The sequence below is a fragment of the Panicum virgatum genome, chromosome 6N (genome assembly GCF_016808335.1).
Source record: "Panicum virgatum strain AP13 chromosome 6N, P.virgatum_v5, whole genome shotgun sequence".
Taxonomy (NCBI): domain Eukaryota; kingdom Viridiplantae; phylum Streptophyta; class Magnoliopsida; order Poales; family Poaceae; genus Panicum; species Panicum virgatum.
In genome coordinates, this window is record NC_053150.1 from 1,051,303 (window position 1) to 1,073,539 (window position 22,237).

Sequence of the window (22,237 nt, forward strand, 5' to 3'; positions counted from 1 at the left end):
GTCCAGTCTGGCGCCGACTGCCCAGTGCGCCCGCGGTCAACTCGTCTGGAAGGATGACACGCAGGCATCCACGTAGGATATCGTCTGGAAGGATGTCCTGTCGGCTGTTGGGGAGCCGACAAGCACCTATTCTTATAATTCTTTCTATACAACATTTATTTCTGCAATTATTTATTAAAATAATATTTTTTAAAAAATATTCACATCCATATTTTGGATATTACTACTCCTGAAGAAAAAAGAAAAGTGACGACGCTCAAGTGGAATCACAGACAACCAAAAAACAACAAACAAGTTTGCTGTACTCGAGAATGTACATGCCCCTTTGATCCAACCACCGTAATTTTACAACATATACCGACTGAATGAGCTTTTTATCCGAAACTGCCTGGGATTTCGGTTTCATCCGTTTTTGTATCTTACACCGTTACACACAACAATGAAGACGTATACCACCACAAAAGCAACAGCTGGGGGTCCAGGTCAGCTTGGAAAAAAGGAACCGGAGAGCCCCAGGATAACCGCCTAGTTAGAAATGTTGCCCCTTTGCCTAGTCAAGTGGGAAAACAACCATTGCATCTGCACAAATTTCCCAGAGAGAGAGTTTGAGGGAACATTCTGTGTTGATTGTCCAAGTCGTGCCATCTACACACTATAAAGCCTGCCCAAAATCTAGGTTGGTGAGTTATCTCGCAATTTGGCCCTTGCGAAAAATACTCCTGCCAATAGACCTGCATGGTTACGTGTTTAGCATACTCATTAGTGATACATGGTAGATAAAAGAAACACTAACAAAACCTTTAGCCCTGTCGTGAATATAACATACCGAACAGAATACTCAACGAATTCTGCATGCTTGTTCGAACATTGAAAAGAACAATGCCAGCAACAGAGAGGGGGATCTTATTTAGGGAGCCTATAAGGCTGCATCAGAAGCAATAATGGCATCAGAAAACACAGGATGTATAGAATATAAACAGCAAAGCAACTTTAGAGAATTCCACTAGTGGCCCTTTATTGACTGCCGGTTAGTTGTAAGGAAACTTATCTGTGTTCACATTAATAGTTCCAAAATTATAATGCACTTAGTACCTGTATGTAGTCGCGCTTGTCTGATGAAGAAACCACATTGAGGTAAAACTGATTCCAAGCCCCAAAACTCCACTGACCGTGATGACCAGCCAAAATTCAGGCATCCTTAGGAGAGATCTGCAGATTCAGTTCACAAATATATAACTCACAAGATGAAAGAGTAAATGTGTAAATATTTCGAAGTAGCCGAACCAATGGAGTAATGGTTCCACAGTAGAAGAGACAACATTTATTGGTCTTTTCTTATCTTCGGATTTGCCTTCCTATTAAGTTTACAGTAGGTACGACAATAGAGGTCCTTCCAGTTTTATTTCACATTTACATGTTCACATTTACATGCCTAAAATGATTTGCATGGCCAGGAAGGGCAGAACAGACAAACATGACAATTATTGATGAAAAATGAATATTGCTACATATAATGGAGAATTGGAGATTGCAGCAGTTTGCAGGTAGTTCCATAGGTTTATGATAGAGAAACGAGAAATGAGTGAAGCTTGAATCAATAGCTTACGTCTCCAAAAGGTAATCCACTTCATTAAAACCAAGAACAAGAATAATTCCCAATGGCAGCGAAAGAATGTTATTCAGTAACACCATTGAGAGCTCGTTCAAATTCCCAGACTTGGTGGCTTGTTTAGCGCTGTCCATGACATGCCGCAATGTAAGCTGAAAGGAATAGCTAATTAGTTGAAGTAAATGTTGAACACCTTTACAGCTAAATATACTACTAGCCGTGCAAACTGAAGTGACAATCTATGGACCGGAAATAATGACTAAAATTATCTGGCTGGACTGAGAATTTATAAGTTGACCGCAAGAACTAATCAGGCTTTTCATTTGCATTAAGAAAAGTAATACCGAATATGATGCCGTCAGAAAACAGTTTAAGGTCTGCCAAGTATATCCAACAGCATGGAATGACAGATCTGTTATTCCTCCCGCAACTGCAGAAATTATCTGCACAAACATATCAATGACTCAGGTGTTTAAGGGTCAATACATAATTACTTTAAGTCAAGAGAATTTTACAAATACATATGATTAGAAATTTGGCAGCTAGCAGGTGAACCAGACAATCAGCAAGTAGCATGTGTAAAAATTATTTGGGGGGGAAATTGCTTGTGAAGAAAATCAACTTCTCAAGCAATAAATCCTCGAGCTTTTCTAAATTCTCAATATGACATACCATCAACATAAGAGCAATCCAAACTTGAACACCATGTTGTTTCTTGAAAAAATAAGTTTCCCCAGAAGCAGTCAGGACATTGGCAACATTCTTCAATATAGTCAGCATTGCAACATTGATGTACTTCAAACTGAAAAACAAGAAAAATATTAAACAAAATCAAGTCAATAAGTTTATAAAAGGCTTCCGTTTTCAATTAGAAACTTCTTTGCTATAAGGTTGAGTGACAATTATTCACAGCTAATATGGAGAACAGCGTTACAAAATGTTAACAGCAAAAAGGTTTCATCATTGTACAAGGGTACTAAAGGACCATGAACAGAGAAGATTCATGAGATCAGCAATAAATTTTCAAACTTTAACATGAACCAAGTGTCAGGAGAGATGGAATTCATCTTCTTTTATTTAAAAATAGCATAGTCATTTTAAGAAATAATAGATCAAACTTCAATAATGATTCTCACAACCACCATTACCAATTATGTGATCTTTACTTCTCAAAATGGAAGGCAAGAAAACATTGGATGCATTCATATCCATTGTACTGAAGAAGATGAATTTAGTTAAATAGAAAACAAACGGCTGCTTAAATTCAAGAGGCAATTTCATATCCCCATGGCCCCCATTACCAAATCTAGTGTAAAGACCTAAAGAACAGCACAACAAACCATACTTAGACCAAACTGATGCTGAAGATTTGCTACATACCTAAACATGCTTGTGATCAGCATTGCAACAAATATGATATTCACAGGAAACCAAATTTTGATTAGGTTCCATGTCAGCGGTTCAGTTGGAATAGCACCAGAGAGGGATAGTGTGGAAACTATGGTCACTGATACAATGTTCTGCAGTAACAGATTGTGGAAAAGTCGCATTAAGAAACAAAACAATGTTGCATGGGAATTGAAAAGTCAGAAGTCAGCATTAGCAGTATACCTGGTATAGCATCAAAAATATTGGAGCATTGAAACCATAGCCAGACAGAACAAATTTGTTAATTAAAATCATACTGCATGATGATATGCAGTAAGCTAGACCAGATAGAAGAGCCTGATTCTGTATCTTCGGAAGCTTGTGTAACTGTAAAGAACTATCTCTTTCTTTTGAGGCCTTACCATCTTCCAAGTCATTGTCATCAACACAGAAGGATCTTGCCATAGATCTGGAGAACATAGTACATTATTATTACCCGGAAACACAGCAGATCATGTTAACTTTCAGCATAGTCACTGTGGAGACCTTATCATTCAAATAGAAAAGATCACTGTGTTGTGGAGCTGTTGTGATTTTTTTTAAAAAAAATCATCTTAATATATATGGTGAAGTCAACAGTGCAATTTTACAGCAACAGAGAAGAACAAAACCAAGGTTCGCAGACATGCCTGTTTCCGATTTCTCTCCTCACAGGACTTGCAAGTGTGGTGAAGCCTGCATTCTGATTCCGAAATACACCCTTTTCACTATTGACGAGAGGGCTAGTTACACTCCCTGGCACATTTCTCCTAGGAGAGGCCTCAGAATCTGCTGAAACGTCTAACTGAAGGGCTCTACAGGACAAAAACAAATGATTGTAAGTAATAAATAATGGTCGAATTTATTTCCTGCAAGACTACATCAATCATCAACCACACTGTGTTGTGTTAACCAGAGGATCGAGCAAGAGAATGAAAATTTCTGAATATGAACCCAGAAACTGTCTTTATGTTTAACGTTTGCATTATGAAACCAAACTATTCTAAAGCTGGGTTATATAAAAGGAATAGGTGTGTAGCAGTTTCACGTATGTGGGGCAGGTTAGGCCATTTATCGCTGAAAACTGAAAGAAGGTATGAGCATGACACGCCGTTTACTGGTCCATGATTTTTAGCCCACTAATTTACCAAATCTAGGTAGTACTCCAACGTTGCCCTTATAAAGCAAGCAACACGGTGAAAATCATTTTTTTAACTGCACTCATCAGCCACTAGTTGCAAACTGTTAGTGGTAAGCTGAGACCAGCACAGCCAGCAGTAACATCAAGTTGAAGAGGGTTAGTAGTAACCAGAGTCCAGAGCAATTAGCAAAAATTTAGTAGTAACCTGATTACTGAATCCACCTGCTTCATACTCCCATTTCACTACAATTCCAAGTATCCTAACAACTTAAGTCATCTGCCTCATTTTTTTTTCAGTTACTAACAACAGGTACAGGGCTATAATATATACTATGGTGTCAAATAAACTTGAAAGGTGCAGTAATAGATAACGGAAGCTGCAACTAGTGAGAGCCCATTGGTCAACTCTAGCTAATTACGGTTTATTGTGGGGAGCTAAAAGCCAAGCCGCTGGCACCTGAGGTGAATCCGAGATCACGCGAAACTAAACTCGACCTGCGGCTTATTCGGCTCAAACATTCGCACGGACGGACATAATTAACAGTTGAACACATGATTAATCGGCGCGCACGCTGCTTCAGTCCCAACTCCCAAGAAGAGGCAAGCGAAAAGGGAAATGAAGTCGGGAGCGCCAAGGCAGCAACAGCCGCCCGAGAGACCGAGACCAAGCAGCTTGTGGTCATCGGAATCGAAAGGGACTCGCCGAATCGGGAGCGCTAAGGCACGGGAACCGCGAGAGCCGGAGCTGGAGCTGGCGGGGGAGGGCCGCCGTGTGTGTGGCCATATGGGGGTGGAGGTGGAGAGGGCGGAGAGAGGGAGGCCGATCGGGTGCTGACCTGGAGCCCATGGCGTCCCGGCGTGGAGCCCCGGCGGCGCGTGGACGGTGGCGCCGGCGAGGTGCTCGATGAAATGGCGCGGCGCGTGGCGGAGGCGAGAAGGCGCCCGGAATGAGCAGAGCAGGGGAGGGAGGCCAGGCCGGGAGTCAGACTGGGATGTGGGCCCCGCCTGCCGGGGGCTCGGTCTCCAGCTCAGCTAGCTCTACCGCTGCACCGCTGGCCCACCAGGCTTCCATGCCGCCCGCGTCTGGGACTCGGAGCAGCAGCCAGTACGGTCGCTGAGCCTGTGGGACCAAGAAGGTGTTGGGCCCACTTTACAGTTCGTAGTCCAAGTAGCCGAGTCCTCGTGTCGTGTCCCCACCCCACGCTACAAATAACATGTGTTTGACCAGAGCCAAAGGTTCCAACATGGCAGCCTTTGTGTGACCGCGCTTTGACCAGGCTTTCCATTTTGATTTGATTTGTTTTTTAAAATAATAAAGATTTGATTTGATTTGTTCTTCCCTCCTCTAGTACATGCCACTGTTGCGTCTTTGTTCGTAGTGCATTTTGATTTTTTTTATCCTTTCAAACTAATAACTTGGGGTTTGAAAGCAAGTACATTTTGGAGGCATGTACATTGTTCTTCAATGGTGGACATGAATATTATAAATGGTCACCAGGGAATCTTCCATCTTTGGCTCATGTACTCATTTTTAAAAGCTCGGTGCTGCTGTATCACCTTCACCGCATATCATCTCTTCTTCAGTGATCTGGATAATTAGATGGCGACACCCGTGGTGTCACTACTTTTCTTATTCATGCTTCAAATAATATTCAATTGGACGTTTTGAATGAATTCCATCTATAGTATTCATGGTTGAACATTTCGATTTCTTATATTCAGGCCAAAATTTACCTTATTACTAGGTGCTTAGAATTTTTCTTGTGCACGTATGATGTCCCATCCTTATGGGGTGACGAATGCTGCAACAATCTTTTATTATGTTTGCAAATGTAAATAAGTAGTATCATAACATAATATGAAACTAAATCAAGGTAAAAAAAATGTGGGTTGACAATTTTTCTATCTGCAACTGTTAATTAAACCGTGAGACGTGCACCAAAGTTTTAGCCTGTCCTCCACTAGTTGATAAACACAACACGTGTGGGGCAAATTTCTTGTCGGCTTCTTCATAAATGTTGCGCCACAAACGCCACGTGAAAAGGCCAACTTAAGATTATGCATATGCCTGATTTAATGTTAACATCTTGAATTACTTGATCTCAAGGGAAACGTCGACGGTAGTATAGTAGATCAACTCACAAAAAAATTAACCAAAAGGAGGGGGCAATCTGAGATTTAACGGGGCTAATGGGCTATACGAATTGCAAAAGAACCCGAGCGCCTTTGCGCAAAACAGCCGGTGCCGCACCTCTGCCGGCCCTAATCTAATCGATCCCCCAATTGAACCCGTGTTTAGGTACAACCTTAAAAAATTTTGCAATGAAATTTTGCTAATTTGGAATACTAAATGAAGTCTATTTATAAAAAAAAATTCACAGATGAGTTGTAAATCGCGAGACGAATCTAATGATGATAATTAATTTATAATTAATTCATAATTAGTGAATAGTTATTGTAGCATTATTATTGTAAATCATAGATTAAATAGATTTATTAGATTCGTCTCGCGCTTTACAGCCTATTCATATAAAAAATTTTATAAATAAATTTTATTTAATATTTTTTTATATATATGTCAAAATATTTGATGTGATGTTTTTTTCTTGTATTTACGAGCTTTACGATAAATATGCCTGAATTGAGAGAATCCCCTTCCCCACCTCACTCACTGCCTCCCATCCGCCGCCGCCGCCGCCGGCGATGTCGCGGACGCTGGTGCAGCCGGTGGGGCAGAAGCGCCTCACCAACGTGGCGGTGGTGCGGCTGCGCAAGCACGGCCAGCGCTTCGAGATCGCCTGCTTCCCCAACAAGGTGCTCTCCTGGCGCGCCCGCGTCGAGAAGGACCTCGACGAGGTGCTCCAGTCCCACACCGTCTACTCCAACGTCTCCAAGGGCGTCCTCGCCAAGTCCAAGGACCTCGTCAAGGCATTCGGCACCGACGACCAGACCAAAATCTGCATCGAGGTACCTCCTATCCTACCCCTCGTCCAATCCCCCGCCCCCGCAATTAGATGTCCGATTCATTCGCTGCTGCTTCAGATTCTCGAGAAAGGGGAGCTCCAGGTCTCCGGCAAGGAGAGGGAGGCGCAGCTCTCCAGCCAGTTCCGCGACATCGCCACCATCGTCATGGAGAAGACCATCAACCCGGAGACGCGCCGCCCCTACACCATCACTATGATCGAGCGCCTCATGCACGAGATTCACTTTGCCGTCGACCCCAACCTCACCTCCAAGGAGCAGGTACCTAGTCTAGATAGATGATGCCTACCTTCTTCAGTCTTCACTGTTGTCTGTTGGAGCAGAATGTCCGAGTAGAACTAGAATGTCCAAGATGGTAATTGCACACATTTTCATATCTGGACCTCAGTCCAAATGAACAACAGTTAGCTGCCTCTGGACATATCTAGACATTTCTAAACATTTTCATGTTTCTAGACTGGAACTAGGATTGAAGAATGGTAATTGCACACATTTTCATGTCTGGACCTCAGTTCAAATGAACAACTAGCTGCCTCTGCGCATACACAAAACATTTCTAAATTTTTTGTTTACTTTGCTTTGTATCATTTCTGGCCATTCTTGCAGTGACACTGTTTTACATGCCCATCAGTTGTGTATTAACTGCCTTAGTTTTTTACTCTTGTCATGTTGCTTTTCAATAGCGGGGCAGTTCTTTGGCTGTTGTATAGTACTAGGGTAAAACAAGAAAAATTATGTCAATAATTTATTTCTTGTTTCACTTTCTGTGGAGTTGCAACTTAACATCATTAACCTTGATATGTCCCGATTTCTTGTGATAATGCTTTCTGGAGATACTGCTTTTTTATTATAACAGTTGTAGTGGCCTTGTGTGCCCAAACTGAAATTTTCCTGTTTTGGTCTGTCAACATGACTTGTGGTTTTGGACTTAATCGGGATGACCGCAATATCGCTTATAGGGTGGGTGACCAATTGGTTTACAACACTGAACCTATCATCATATAGAGGCTATCAAAAGTTAGCATAGCAGTTATTTCTTGTATATTTAATGAACGATTATTGGCCTGCATGCAGGAAATGATGATAGATATTGGCCATATGATTATCTACCGATTCTTATGATATTTTTCATCTGTGTTCTCTTCGCTCATGCAGGCTTTAAAAGTTATCAAGAAGCTCATCGACCACTTTCCCATAAAGCGTGCACCATTGAGGGTGCGGTTCACTGCACCAAAGTCCAACTTTGCAGGCCTAATGGAGAAGGTTGCTGAATGGAATGCTACTGTCATTTCGAAGGATGAATCTGGTACTCAGCCATCTATTGTAAGTATTTTTTTCTGGCTGTTACTGTGTCACTTGTATCTTTGTAGGGAATTGCCAACAATGTTCCCCTTTTAGCTTGTACCATTTCTAAAATAAATAAAGGAACACAAAGTTTTTATGCACTGACCCACATCACTGCATACACATAATACACATAATGTAATCGCATGGCATGGTAGCTTGGTTGGTCCATGATACCTAGTCTCATGTTTGAAAAAGTACAACGCTCTGGCGTGGGCTGTGGGAGGTGCCTACTGCCTGATCTCCAATTAGGATGAGTAGGTGGATATTAGGCGCTAGGCACCACCCTTCTGCCTAGTGCCTCCAAAGTGGGCTAGGTGGTAAGTCTCTTAATGTTCCTGTAATGTACTGTCTTTGTATGATGAAGTTGGCATTAAAGTATACTTAACCTGCTTTACTGCTAATTTCTTGTTTTCCTTTTTTGGTGTTGCTGATGCCAAACTATCTCTCTGTCATACTGAACCTTATTACCATTGAACTTACTGCATTTAACTGTGGACAATACAGGTATGTGAGATTGAGCCGTCCATTTTGCACTCATGTGAGGAGCGGTTGAAGGATGTGCAAGGGAGAGTGGAAGTGCTATCTGTCTCAGCTCATGCCGAAGGTGGCCCATCTGTGGAGCACCATGACAATGTTGAAGTGCCGCAAGCAGCGCCTGCGAAGGAGTCTGATGCTGTTGCTGAGATAAGTGAGACAATGCAAAAGCAGAGCATCTCAAGTGAAAGCCAGGGTAATGCACAAGGGAAGCAGCAGAGAAGATGCAAGGAATGTGATGTACTCGTTGATGACAAGCTGTACAGAGAGCACTGCAAGAGTGGGTGGCACAAGCACAACTACACGCGCCACAAGAACGGGCTACTGCCTCTCAGCCAAGAGGAGTGCATGGTGGAGATGGAACTGGCTGACTCCAAGAAGGACCTTAAAGACTACGATTTCTGATGAGGTGGGTTGGAAGTTCTCCTGTGATCTTGTGTCTGGACGCTTATGCAGTCGGTCTAATGCTTTGTTGGTCTCATGTTATCCAGGGCTAAGTAATGGGAAGGGCGCAGGACATGAAGGTGCTGCTGCGGTCCTTTTTTTTTTTTCCTTCTTCTTTTCCCCCCTGAAGGACAGATATGGTCGAGTGCGGGTACTGTATAGTGGAGCAGGAAACCAAGTTTTACGAGATGGTAGCCAAGTTGTTGAAATGGATGTGATGGCTTAGTTGGATAGTTTAGGTGCAATAGAGTGTCAGTTTGGGATATTCAACCTGGCTGTATGGAAGGCTTTTGTATGTAAAGCCGAATAAACTTGTGGTTGTAGCAAGCGTTTGGGAACTTCAAACTTTGCTGGTCACTGGGAAAAAGTTGGTTCGACTGATTGAGATCCATCACTTTCTGGGTTGGTTGGTTTTGGTTTGTGATGAGCTGATTGCCTTAGGCGTGCAGAATAGTACTCTGCGCAAAGATGGTCTGAATTTTGTCTGGTTAAGTACTACTCTCTCCATCCCAAATTATTAGTCGTTTTGACTTTAGATGTATAGTTTATTGCTATGCAACAACAACAACAATATAGCTTTTTTTCCCAAGCAAGTTGGGGTAGGCTAGAGATGAGATCCGAAAGAAAAGTTCAAGTTTCAGGCACATTGATAGTTAGTCTCCGAGCACTCCTATCCAAAGTTATCTCTTTAGAGATATTCCAATCATTAAGGTCTCTCTTAACCGACTCATCCCAAATCAGTTTAGGTCTACCTCTACCTCTCTTTACATTATCGATCCGCTAATGCATCTAGATATAATATATCATGTCTAGATGCGTAGCAAAATGATGTATTCAGAGTTCAAAATGACTCATAATTTGGAATGGAAAGAGTACATTACATCATAAATCCCGTTGATCAAAGAATAGAGAATGGTAATATCAATCCAAAGAACACTGAACACAAATGGACATCATAAATCCAGTTGACCAAAGAATAGAGAATGGTAATATCAATCCAAAGTATAATAGAGTGTAACTATGAACATAACTGATGTCTGATAAAGAAGAAACGTTAGCATTAGCAGCAAAACACTTGGGGGCTTGGGGCTGATTTACTGCTGGTCAGCCCATGACTGACGACTAGTGAGTCTGCTCCAGTGGAGTGAGCGGAAGCAATCCTGCCCTAAAAAGATTTAACTGAAACCGGGCCACAAAGCCCGGAAAGTCGTCTTCCATGATGAGGACCATCAAGTGCTCCTTGTACTTGGCCGGGTGCTGGGAGTAGTTACGGGTTAGCTTGAGCACACCCATGACGTTTGGCTCGAAATCTGTAGGTCTCCCGGTGTGCGGGTCAATGTACTCCCGGGCGGATCTCATGAGGGTATTGACACAGTGGCTGTCGACATCCCAGTCGATCAGCTCGGCATGCATGGACACGAAGGTGTTGAAGGAGTCGGTGTACCTGAGCTGCTCCAGGACGCCCCTCGAAGCCATTAGCCATGAGAAGGCCTGCCTGGGCTCCATCGGAGCAGTTCTGTTCTGGATCACGTACTCGTAGCCATTGACACTCTCCCAAGCCAAGTGCGGATGTCATCGGGGAGAGACTCGTGCAGCGCAGCGGCGGATCCAGGAGGGGGGCTAGGGGGGCTCAAGCCCCCCTAAGAGCCCCTAATTACACATAAAATACTGTAGCAAAAACATCAAATCACCATTAAATCTTCACACAAATTAACATATCCATTGTTTCAGCCCCCCTTGTCTCTCATCCTGCATCCGCCACTGGTGCAGCGCAAACATCTCCTCCACCGCGGCTGTGAATTGGGCGTAGTCTCGGTCGCCGTCGGACTTGGTGAACCTGCTTAGGTGGACACCCGTCAGCCTGACAGCCAGAGTCGAGTAGACCAGAATGTTTGCAGTCCCGAACTCACCGCGGAGGCTGAGGCCGCTCCGATGCATCCTCCACACACACTGATACGAGCGCGGAAGAACTTGCAGCGTATCAGGCAGCGCCCCGACGGCGGTGGTGCTGGGCTCACTCCCTGGAGTGTCCACCGTCTGTGTAAGCTGAGAGTTGTGCGCGTAGACCGCCAAGGGCACGCAGGGGACCTCATTTAGAGGGCAGTGCACGAACTCATGCAACAACGGAACATTGTGAAGCTGGGGAAAAAGAAAAACAGATTAATTGTTCAGTCAGTTACTACTCCACATTGCTGCTGATGATTACTACTAGTGCTGCTGCTAGCTATTACAGTACAGTACAGTACAATGCTGGAATGCAGAGAAACCATTATCATGTTTTGCTGCTAAACAATCAGAATACACTACTGTACTTACTATGTATGCACAGAACACGGTGCATGTATGTCCATCAGATTTCTGTACTATAGTAGATAAACAAGTAAAACTGAACCTTTTTCCGACGCAATAAACTAAATAGGCTAAAGCACACACAATATGCAGAGAAACCATTATCATGTATTGCTGCGAAACAATCAGAATACACTACTACTAAGGTCCATCAGATTTCTTACTAGATAAACAGCACGCCGACAACAGTGGTACTGACAACTACTAGGAACAAACTCAACTCAGAAGAAGATAACACAAGACCTGACCGATCTGCAGAATCTAGACAAACCATGAGACAAACTGACATAAGACCTGACCTGACCAATTGTACAACTGAATTAGATGGTTTCAGACCTTAAGATCATACATATAGTTTGTCATATTACCTGTATGTCGGGATCGGCTGTGACGCCATGAGGCGCCCCCTGATCATGGGCCGCCATCCCCGAAAGAGAACCCCGCAAGAAGAAGGCGGGCGGCGAGGAACGGACCCAATAGCCGGCGCGGAGCAGTTCGCCCTTCGCCGCCAACAACGCGCCGCGCGTCGGGGTCGGTGAGCTTGACGGAGATACCGCCACGAACTCCGCACGCTTCCGCGGGGAGTGGATCCCGGCCCCGATTCGGCGCACGAGCGGCAGAGAAGCCCCCGCGCGGCGGGTTGCTGTGGGTGAAGAGGTATGTCCCGCAAGAACTCCCCGCGGCAGGGCGGCGGGCGGTGGGGCGGAGGCGGAGGCGGATCCCGGCACCAACTCCGCGCGCGTCGTGGTGTGGATTGGAGCCGCCAGAGATTTTGTCGCTCCGGTGTGGAGGAGAGCGCGTGCGCAGGCGGACCGGAGGTCAGCCGGCAGGGATTCAATTGGTTTGGCAGGAGGAGGAGGGCGGCGGGAAATATAAAGGCTTCGGTTTGGGCCAACGGCTAGGCAAACGAACCACCTGGTTGTCCTGTTTTGCTGTCTGCTGCTAGACAGACCCCTGCCCGCCGCCTCCAGAGTGTTTCGGAAAATTGCAAAAATGTACCTAAAATCAGGTTTTCAAATATCAACCCACGTCACGTCTCATTATCTTATACCCTCTAACCATAGTTATCAAGATCATACCAGATATCGTACCAAAGTTGCCCTCGATTTACGGTTTAATTGCTTCAAGTATGAGAACTTTTTTTTGAACAAATTCAAGTATGAGAACTGATGGTTCAACGGCAGTTAAATGTGACATAGGTTTAACACCAATTAAAAGTAGAGTAAAATCCTTTTATGGCATTCAAAATTGTAGAATTATTATCATGTGAGGGTGCTTTGTTTGTGTTGTACTCTTTCTTCTTCTTAATGTAATGATATGAAATTTCTTCTACCTATTTGAAAAGAAAACATAGTAACCCAGGGTACTCCATTTCGAAATAAATTTATTTGGAAGCTCAAGATTCCACTAAAAATAAAGATTTCATTTGGTACCTTCAGCGAGGTGTTATTTTAGCAAAGGACAATTTAGCATAAAGGAATTGAACTGGGAGTCAAAATGTTGCTTCTGCTATTGCAATGAAACAATTAAGCTTAATCATCTATTTTTTTGATTGACAACATGCTAAAATTATTTGGCGTATTGTTCATATAGTTACTGGGTTAAACCCAACTAAGTCAGTATAGCTACTGGGTTAAATCCAACTAAGCCAGTATCTCATATGCTTGGACACTACTTAACTGGCATAAACCAAAAAGATATATTATTGATTTTTGAGGAGCTACTGCTCTTATGTGGGCTATTTGGTGTACACGCAGTGACTTGATTTTTGAAGAAAAAAAAAACAGGTTACCTCTTTGTAGGCTATTTTCAAGAGGGGCATATTGGCTGCGATTTTGATTCCTACTGCAACATGAGGAATCAAGGGAGACTGTCCGATTGGCAAGTAAAGCGTTAGAAGTCATCGTTTTGGATATCTTCACCAACAATGGATGGAAAAGCAATAAGAGAATTTGCTTTTAGTTACTTCCTTTAGTTGGTGTACACTTTACTTATTATTTGTGATAGCTTTGGAGCTGAGATTGCTGTAAAAATTGGTTGTGTGCGGTTGCAGAGGCCGGAAACTTTCCTTTTGCTAAAAAAAATGCACCATGAAACACTAGCTTCGCTGCGTACCACTAATTGTATCTGGCAATCCCTTTGTTGCATAACTGTCAAGTCCATCAAGAAATGCCGCCTTCACCCTTGAGGCTTCAAGACCCAAGATGATGTTAGTTGTAGTGCCATTTTTGCCCCTCCATGGAGGTATCGACTGTCAAGATGCCTCACCAAATAGTCTCATTGTCCCCCAATTGATACAGACTGGCAGTATGTGTGGCAGAACCACCTGAATTATCCCGGCTCAAGTGCGCTGGCCATCACCATAAAGGCAACACCGACACAAACGCACTTCAAACGGAACAATTCTTGGTCTGTCGGGTAACGTCCCGATACAACCACCGGTTCTCGGATCGAACAAGCATACCCCGCACGAAGGCGAGTCCAGAGATATTACAACCACATATTTTACAACACAAGCATAGTAGTTATTACAAACTAGTTCAAAGCATTATTACAGATCCAAACTCAATAAACGTTATACAAGCCATAAGTTTAAGGTTCAGAGTTTAAACAGCGGAAAGAAAACACGACACTACAACACGTCGCAAAAGGGACACCAAGCTAGCCCAAGCAAGGTATCACTCGTCAGGGTCATTGCCGGCCGAAGACGGATCCCACTCTACGGACCAGCCAGGAGGCAAAGAGCAGGGCCAAGTCAAACTAGCGATCTAGTCCTCAAAACTCATACCTGAAAAAGGTTTCAACAGCAAGGCTGAGTATACTAATACTCAGCAAGACTTAACCGTCAACGGGTATACATAGCCCACCTAACTAGACTATGCAGGGTTCTGTGAGGCTCTGGTTTTCCTTTTGCTGAAAAGCAATAAAGAGTAGGTCCTTACTTTCAAATTTTAGCTTCCAAGATTCTAGTTGATTAACCATTCTATGTAAGCACTAATCCTATTCAACCATGGTAGAACTTTAGGCAAACATCAAGATTGATCATAATAATGTTGCTCTTATTACTCTGTGTGGCAAAGAGATCAAGCAGTCCCAAACCGTGAGAAACGAACGATTCGAATCGAATTGGTTAACCTGGCCAGGCAGACCTAACACACACATTTGGAACACCGTCGGGTCGTTCCCAAACAACCGTTTACCTTTCATTCCGACCTGTGGATAGTGCCACTCTCCCCAACTACAGGGCACCAACCTCGTCCCTATAGCCGCGGTATTGCGCAACATAAACATAAATAAAAACCTATCTCTAAGAGAGAGTGGAAGGTATATCCACTCACCAGTCCGATCGGCTACTAGGCTTACCGCGTACTATATTTACGGCATGTGGCTAGTACGTTCAAAAACTTAACCAACACTACCACACACCGCGACCTTAGCAAGTTCATCAACACAGACGAGGTCTCACACAAGGTCATGATATCGAACACGACCCCGTCCGTCGTCCTTATATTGATAGCAGAAAGTAAACAAGCAATTCCTATAGAGCTCGCGAGTGACAGGCAATCACTCGACTTTTACCGGTCCTATAAGCTTAGCAATTATTCGAACTCAGGTCTAGTGTTCAGTACATAGGTTCCTAGGATCATGCATCTAGGGTTTCAATTCAAATCCTAATAACTTTAAATACACAAGTAAGTAATAACGATAAATGGTAATAATTTGAAATATAGGTTATGTCCGGGGCTTGCCTTCTTGGTAGTCGCTAGCTAGGTTAGCCTTGGGCTCTTCCGGACTTTGGTCCGGGGCTTCAGTCAATACAGCGGCGTTCACCTGGGCTTCTGGATCACCTCCTTCAGACTCTGGGGTCAGCTCGTATGTCTCGTCCGCTAGAACAGTCGTATCTATATGTGATGCAAGAACAGTATTATAAACAAACTCACTTCACGATAAAGTTGTAGTTTAACAATGAGCAAACATACTTATCACATGGGCAATTGTTTATAAAGTAGTTAACTAACGTTTCTAACTACACAAGGCATCATAACCAACAGGACAAAAGAAGCTCACTAACTTCGTAAACAAGTTGTAGTTGATTCCTACAGCTTGCAATTTATGGTCTGCTAATACATACCTAACTCAGCACACATTCAGTAGTAAAATCAGAAAAAAAATTACATCAAATAGAAGGTAAACAAAGTAATCTATCCTGTAAAATTCACATCAATTCATGCAGCCAATTATTCAAAAAAATTCATTTATTCAGACAACACCTAGAAAAAGATTGAATTCTACAGAACAAACCACAACATTTATGCAGCTCAAAATTTCTCAGAACATGGTTCATATGATTATGAACACCTCATAAAGTTTTCATAATTTACCTAAGCATAAAACTGAAGTAATAATTTTGACAATAGTAAACCACATAAGATAAAACTAATTAGCACAGAAAGTTCTATAATATTTCTGGGTTCCATATTTTACAGACATGAACACATGACATAAATAGAGTTTCACAAAAATTATAAGAATTTTATAAGCAAGGAAACTATTTATCACAATTAAAGCCTACTTAACAAGCTTTAAATCAAATAAATATTTAAATAGATCGAAAATTTCCCAATCTTATGCATCTACAAGTTTTTAGCAACATGTAATTAAGGAAAAAGTTTCACACACAAAACATGAACATTTCTACCAGCATAAATAAATTAGCATAACTAGTAGATCAAGGAATCTTGAAACTTTGACCTAGCTAATGATGTCAAAAAGGTTTCAAATTTTTTCCAAGCACTAGAAATACTGCAATACACAAGCAAGCCAAAGATCACATGCAAAAACTAAGTAGAACTCCTAGAACAAATAAAGTCTATTTATGCTATTCTTTTCTTGGATTAAAATACAGACCAGAAATGAAAATATGCATGTAACAAAACTTGTAGTTATTATAACAAGGATTCAAAAACATTTGGGTTTATATTTTTCTGATTTTTCTACGAATTTCTAGGTGTTTTCAAAGTTCACAGCAAGCAATAAAGAAAACTCAAACTAGTTTTACAGAATAGACCCTAGATTTAGCACAAAAGCCCCTGGAACTTTCTTTTCTTTTCAAATGGGGTCCCTGGCCGTGGTCAGAGAAGGGGACGGAGGTTGACCGGCCGAATCCGACGAGGTTCGTTGCCGGCCGCGAGGGTGAAGGGGCCGGGGAGGTTCACCAGGTCCGTGCGCATCTGCTAGTGGCTGGTATTGATGTCGGGATGAGCTGTAGCGGCGGCGCGACGCGAGCAGGCGGGTCGGCGGCGGAGAAGAACGGCGGAGCTCGACGGCGAGGGGGTTCTGGTGGAGGATAGGCGACGAGAAGAGGCCAGTGAGCTGCGCAAGGCTCGAGCGGTGCTAATGGTGGGGTCAGCGCGGGCGGAGTGACCTTGGAGAGGAGGATCGACGGCGGTCTGAGCACGCCGGCGTTCTGCGGATGGCGGCGGCGGTGTTCCGGGGTCTGGGGTTGGGGAATCGGCAAACGAACGAAGGGAAAAGAAGGAGGGGGTCCTCCTGGTTTTGATACGCGCGAAAGAAAGAGCTTCGGGGCTCTTCCCCGAGCTGTGCATGGTGGCGGCGAGGTGGCGGCCGGCGGGCGCTCGGTGCTACGTGGCAAGGAGAGGAGAGGACACGACGCGAGGCAAAAGCGGCAGTGAGGGCTCGGGCGCGACGCGTGGGGAAGCTCAGAAGCAGGAGGTGGCCGGGGCCGGCCCTGAGCGGCGGTCGGCGCTGAAGCAGAGAGGCAGGCAGGAGGAAGAAGAAGTTGGATCTATTTGCAATTTAAAGAAATTCTAGGGACCTTACTGTAAATCATCAATAACTTTTAAACCAAGGCTCAAATGGAAAAGTGCCCAACATGAAAGTTGTTCAGTTTTTCAAGATCTACAACTTTGATGTTGTGCAAAAATTTATTTGATCAAAGGTTAAAGAGTTATTTTTGAAAATATAAAGAGGATTTGAATTCAAAGAACTTTTGTCTTTTTCGAGGCAAATTCACTTTAAATCTGGACTAAAAAGTAAAGTTTGCTGCCATGTAATGATTGCATTGAATTTTTGCAAACACACCCTCCACAAAAGCTATAATCACACATCCTATTCAAATAAAACTATAAAGTTGACCTTGGAACAATTCATAATTACACAAAGGTCCTTAAAATTTTAAAATAGGCCCTTGCTCAAACAATTTCACACATGAAGCACATGAATTAAATGTAGTTTTATTGTGCAGACACCTAGGGTGTCACAGCCTTCCCCCCTAAAAGGAATCTCGTCCCGAGATTCTGAATGATAGACTTCTCGAGGGAAGAGGAGCAGACCAAGCATCAAAGCCAGCTGGACAAAGTCACATCAGAGAATATTGATGTTCACGATATGATCCTTTGCAGATAAGGATTGAGAACTTAGAGAGAGTTTAAGAAGCAAGATATAAGAAACATGATATCTCCTACGATTTTACCCGATTGGTAACTTGTCCAACTTTACGTGTTTTATGCCCTCTTGTTCCAATGGTAATGGCATAGATTGCTTGAGCATCTAGGCAGATTAAACGGAGTCCCTTGTCTACCACCTCTTGGAGTCTTCCCACGTTCACATCCATTACCAGTTCCTTCGAAGATTATCCTCTTCGCGTCTTCAGAAGAACGCTTACTCGATTTGGGATCCGATATATAGATATCCAGACAAACAATAGAGACGGAGTTGAGGGAGGCTCACGCGACACCTGCATGTGCCAAGTGATAGAACCTGATGTTGGTTGTTCACAAAAGACTCCCGTTCATTTCTGTCGTAGTACTGCCAATCGTTACTAATAATACCACTAACGAGCATATCCCTAACAAGAATTTCCCGGGTAGTATAGAGAAATAATGTATGGACGAGCATTATGAAAAGATGGATAGCAAAGAGGTGATCCAAATACAAGGTATGGTATATGAGTGGTAGAGATTAATCGTGCCACTCTGTGAACTAATCAATTGTTTTTCCACACTAAAAAGCTCCAGGGCTTTAGTTTTTGCAGCAAGAGTCTGTGGATAAAATATGTGAACACAATCACCATCAAAGGCGGCTGGAAAGGACCGGTGGACTATTCTAGTACTAACATATAGCAGGATTTTGTAGAGAAGAGAGAATCTAAGTCTTGGAAGAAACAATTTCTTAATCTGGTAGTGAATCTAGATAGAAAAGATGTCAAAGTGAGTTTTTGGTCAAGGACATTCTTGCTCAAACTGTTAATTAAACAGTATGATGCGAGATGCATATGCTCGATGACCATGAGAATGATGCACCCTCGAGATGTATGATTGCAATGCTGGTGCAATGCAATGACAAAATGTTTTATGCGCCATTGAAATGGTGCTTATGACACGATATAGTTGCCACGATGCTGGACCAATGATGCAGACATCATGATGCAACAATGACAATTTTCTTTGACGTTTGCATGTAGGAGAGGCATAAAGTATGAAGCGTACACACATGAGTTGATGATGCACACAGTGCAATGCACATATCGTATCCATATTCCCGCGACTAAAACTCGTTAGCCCTATACACTTGAGTAAGGATCAGAGGTTAGGACACTAGTAAGGTTGCATAGAAGGGGATTGCAGTGAGTTACGTCACACATACCTAGACACCAGCACGCTCCTAGTAGCTCAATCATGTGGCTACAGTGCACACGAGAGTCTAGGTTTCGTCGCGGCATCAAGGTCACTTGACTAAACACCACCACAAGAGAAATCAAGAGTGGCAACCCAATAGCACCAACAACGACAAGATAGAAACCGAAGACAACCCACGAAGTGGTACTCAAACGCATACCCATTCGTCAGTCTACAGATTCCCGATCATGATGCAACACCATGCACTGACGAATGACATGAAATGTTGTGATGCATGATTGTTGCATCAAGGACTGTATTTCAAAAGTTATTATTATCATGACTTTTTTTAATTTATCCAAATTAACTGAGCAAGAATGGAAATATAGGATTCATATGTTGAAATCAAAATAGCCAGCAAGATCAAGCATAACACCAAGAGGAATAGAATGATTATTGATGGGGTTTTGTTAACAAACATCATGGCTTAACCAGGGAGCCATGAAGGAAAAGGAATAATGGTTTTGATAGGAATAAATTCAAGGCATTGATCAAGGGTTGGATTGATTAACAAGCTAAGATCAACGGTAAGGTTCATACAAAATCCAAAGCCACTAACTTACAAAAGACCTCAACTCAAGATCAAACTAGCAGATTACGTCGGTCATACTACTGCAACAGAAAACCTAGGAGGACATTCAGGTAAAAGCAACATATTTTAATAAAACAACATAACAAGCAAGGTGATCAATCATACCAAGATATGCCATGATGCATGCGCGTTCTATACGTCCTCACAAAATAAAACAATTGCCAACTATTGTTGGGCTTACACGGTTAGTACGGTGGCATAACATAGGTACGGCTCTCCCTATAATATCTAATCGATAAATTCTAACCGTTCTTAACTTATCGAATCGCAGTTAGTGTACCTGCAGAAAATTGACAGAACATATATATGCATTGAACCTTTCATGCCAGCACTCTTGAAAGCGTTCCCATACATTACCGCTCACTATAGAAGTGGCAGACATACAATTTCCGTCGTATGGCCAATGTTAACATACGCCATTGAGATAGTGTATTCACAAGTTCCTTTACTCCCAATATAATCGACCGATGGTCAATATATTGGCAGTAGCTCAAGTAGGCCACTGCTTGAGCACAGCATTCGGTTCGCATCGCAGACGGGAAAGTCAGACTCCCTCAGCTGACTGAGTACACTTTACTTCCAATATAGTCAACTCATAGTTGGTATATTGGTAGCACCTCAAGTAAGCCACTGCTTGAGGGCAGCGTTCGGCTCGCATCACCGACAGGAAGGTCAGACTCCCTCAGCTGACTGAGGATCCTTACCTTTTTACCTTAGCGTAGATGCGCCGTTACAGAAATTAAGGGTTGCTTGTGAGTATGGTTTGACAAAAATATAAAGTGCTGGAAGTCAGATATAATAAACCATACATAAATAGCCACCTGATAAATCCCATAATTTCCCTAGGGCTTTACGTTCTATGCACAATCCTTAATGAAACCAACGTAGTTTTTATAAATACCTTGTTGGTCCAATTTTATACAAAATTGATTTTTAAGGTTCCAACACCTCTTGTGTATGCTTACAGCTCTGATACCAGCTTTGGCAGAACCACCTGAATTATCCCGGCTCAAGTGCGCTGGCCATCACCATAAAAGCAACACCGACACAAACGCACTTCAAACGGAACAATTCTTGGTCTGTCGGGTAACGTCCCGATACAACCACCGGTTCTCGGATCGAACAAGCATACCCCGCACGAAGGCGAGTCCAGAGATATTACAACCATATATTTTACAACACAAGCATAGTAGTTATTACAAACTAGTTCAAAGCATTATTACAGATCCAAACTCAATAAACGTTATACAAGCCATAAGTTTAAGGTTCAGAGTTTAAACAGCGGAAAGAAAACACGACACTACAACACGTCGCAAAAAGGGACACCAAGCTAGCCCAAGCAAGGTATCACTCGTCAGGGTCATTGCCGGCCGAAGACGGATCCCACTCTACGGACCAGCCAGGAGGCAAAGAGCAGGGCCAAGTCAAACTAGCAATCTAGTCCTCAAAACTCATACCTGAAAAAGGTTTCAACAGCAAGGCTGAGTATACTAATACTCAGCAAGACTTAACCGTCAACGGGTATACATAGCCCACCTAACATGACTATGCAGGGTTCTGTGAGGCTCTAGTTTTCCTTTTGCTGAAAAGCAATAAAGATTAGGTCCTTACTTTCAAATTTTAGCTTCCAAGATTCTAGTTGATTAACCATTCTATGTAAGCACTAATCCTATTCAACCATGGTAGAACTTTAGGCAAACATCAAGATTGATCATAATAATGTTGCTCTTATTACTCTGTGTGGAAAAGAGATCAAGCAGTCCCAAACCATGAGAAGCGGACGATTCGAATCGAATTTGTTAACCTGGCCAGGCAGACCTAACACACACATTTGGAACACCGTCGGGTCGTTCCCAAACAACCGTTTACCTTTCATTCCGACCTGTGGATAGTGCCACTCTCCCCGACTACAGGGCACCAACCTCATCCCTGTAGCCGCGGTGTTGCGCAACATAAACATAAATAAAAACCTATCTCTAAGAGAGAGTGGAAGGTATATCCACTCACCGGTCCGATCGGCTACTAGGCTTACCGCGTACCATATTTACGGCATGTGGCTAGTACGTTCAAAAACTTAACCAACACTACCACACACCGCGACCTTAGCAAGTTCATCAACACAGACGGGGTCTCAC

At 43.0% G+C, this 22,237-nt stretch overlaps 3 protein-coding genes across 5 annotated transcripts; 1 reads left to right on the forward strand and 2 right to left on the reverse strand.

Annotated features, from left to right (window-relative positions):
- Positions 1-282: 282 nt before the first annotated feature.
- On the reverse strand, positions 283-5,155 carry LOC120679567 (GDP-mannose transporter GONST1-like). Its single transcript, XM_039961176.1, has 10 exons — positions 4,994-5,155; positions 3,667-3,831; positions 3,221-3,446; positions 2,990-3,129; positions 2,282-2,411; positions 1,954-2,052; positions 1,607-1,761; positions 1,093-1,209; positions 827-924; positions 283-731 (listed from the first exon to the last, which is right to left on the reverse strand). The coding sequence occupies exons 1-10, from the start codon at positions 5,002-5,004 to the stop codon at positions 673-675; spliced, it is 1,200 nt and encodes a 399-aa protein (XP_039817110.1). The 5' UTR covers positions 5,005-5,155; the 3' UTR covers positions 283-672.
- Positions 5,156-6,797: 1,642 nt separating this feature from the next.
- On the forward strand, positions 6,798-9,858 carry LOC120679047 (ribosome maturation protein SBDS-like). The gene is made up of 5 exons (XM_039960534.1): positions 6,798-7,124; positions 7,200-7,400; positions 8,295-8,462; positions 8,991-9,429; positions 9,512-9,858. The coding sequence occupies exons 1-4, from the start codon at positions 6,861-6,863 to the stop codon at positions 9,423-9,425; spliced, it is 1,068 nt and encodes a 355-aa protein (XP_039816468.1). The 5' UTR covers positions 6,798-6,860; the 3' UTR covers positions 9,426-9,429; positions 9,512-9,858.
- A 543-nt stretch (positions 9,859-10,401) lies between these two features.
- Positions 10,402-12,530, reverse strand: LOC120677365. Of its 3 annotated transcripts, XM_039958518.1 has the most exons (4): positions 12,182-12,513; positions 11,375-11,603; positions 11,239-11,301; positions 10,402-11,063 (listed from the first exon to the last, which is right to left on the reverse strand). In XM_039958518.1, exons 1-4 carry the CDS (start codon positions 12,236-12,238, stop codon positions 10,798-10,800), a joined length of 615 nt encoding a protein of 204 aa, XP_039814452.1. In that variant the 5' UTR covers positions 12,239-12,513; the 3' UTR covers positions 10,402-10,797. The 3 variants fall into 3 exon arrangements, with proteins under 3 accessions (XP_039814452.1, XP_039814454.1, XP_039814453.1); XM_039958520.1 differs by having other exon boundaries at positions 10,402-11,053; positions 11,229-11,603; positions 12,182-12,530; XM_039958519.1 differs by having other exon boundaries at positions 11,239-11,603; positions 12,182-12,529.
- Between the last annotated feature and the right edge of the window lie 9,707 nt (positions 12,531-22,237).

Excerpts from the sequence above, each read along its gene's own strand:
- LOC120679567 (XM_039961176.1), bottom strand. Across the intron at positions 1,210-1,606 it reads GTGGATTACCTTTTGGAGAC|ATCTCTCCTAAGGATGCCTG; the intron begins GTAAGCTATTGA and ends CTGAATCTGCAG. Across the intron at positions 732-826 it reads TTCGTTGAGTATTCTGTTCG|GTCTATTGGCAGGAGTATTT; the intron begins GTATGTTATATT and ends GTAACCATGCAG.
- LOC120679047 (XM_039960534.1), top strand. The coding sequence starts at position 6,861 with ATGTCGCGGACGCTGGTGCAGCCGGTGGGGCAGAAGCGCCTCACCAAC. Across the intron at positions 7,401-8,294 it reads ACCTCACCTCCAAGGAGCAG|GCTTTAAAAGTTATCAAGAA; the intron begins GTACCTAGTCTA and ends TCGCTCATGCAG. Across the intron at positions 8,463-8,990 it reads CTGGTACTCAGCCATCTATT|GTATGTGAGATTGAGCCGTC; the intron begins GTAAGTATTTTT and ends TGGACAATACAG.
- LOC120677365 (XM_039958518.1), bottom strand. The coding sequence starts at position 12,238 with ATGGCGGCCCATGATCAGGGGGCGCCTCATGGCGTCACAGCCGATCCC. Across the intron at positions 11,604-12,181 it reads CAGCCGATCCCGACATACAG|CTTCACAATGTTCCGTTGTT; the intron begins GTAATATGACAA and ends CTTTTTCCCCAG. Across the intron at positions 11,064-11,238 it reads GCCGCGGTGGAGGAGATGTT|TGCGCTGCACGAGTCTCTCC; the intron begins TGCGCTGCACCA and ends TGGATCCGCCGC.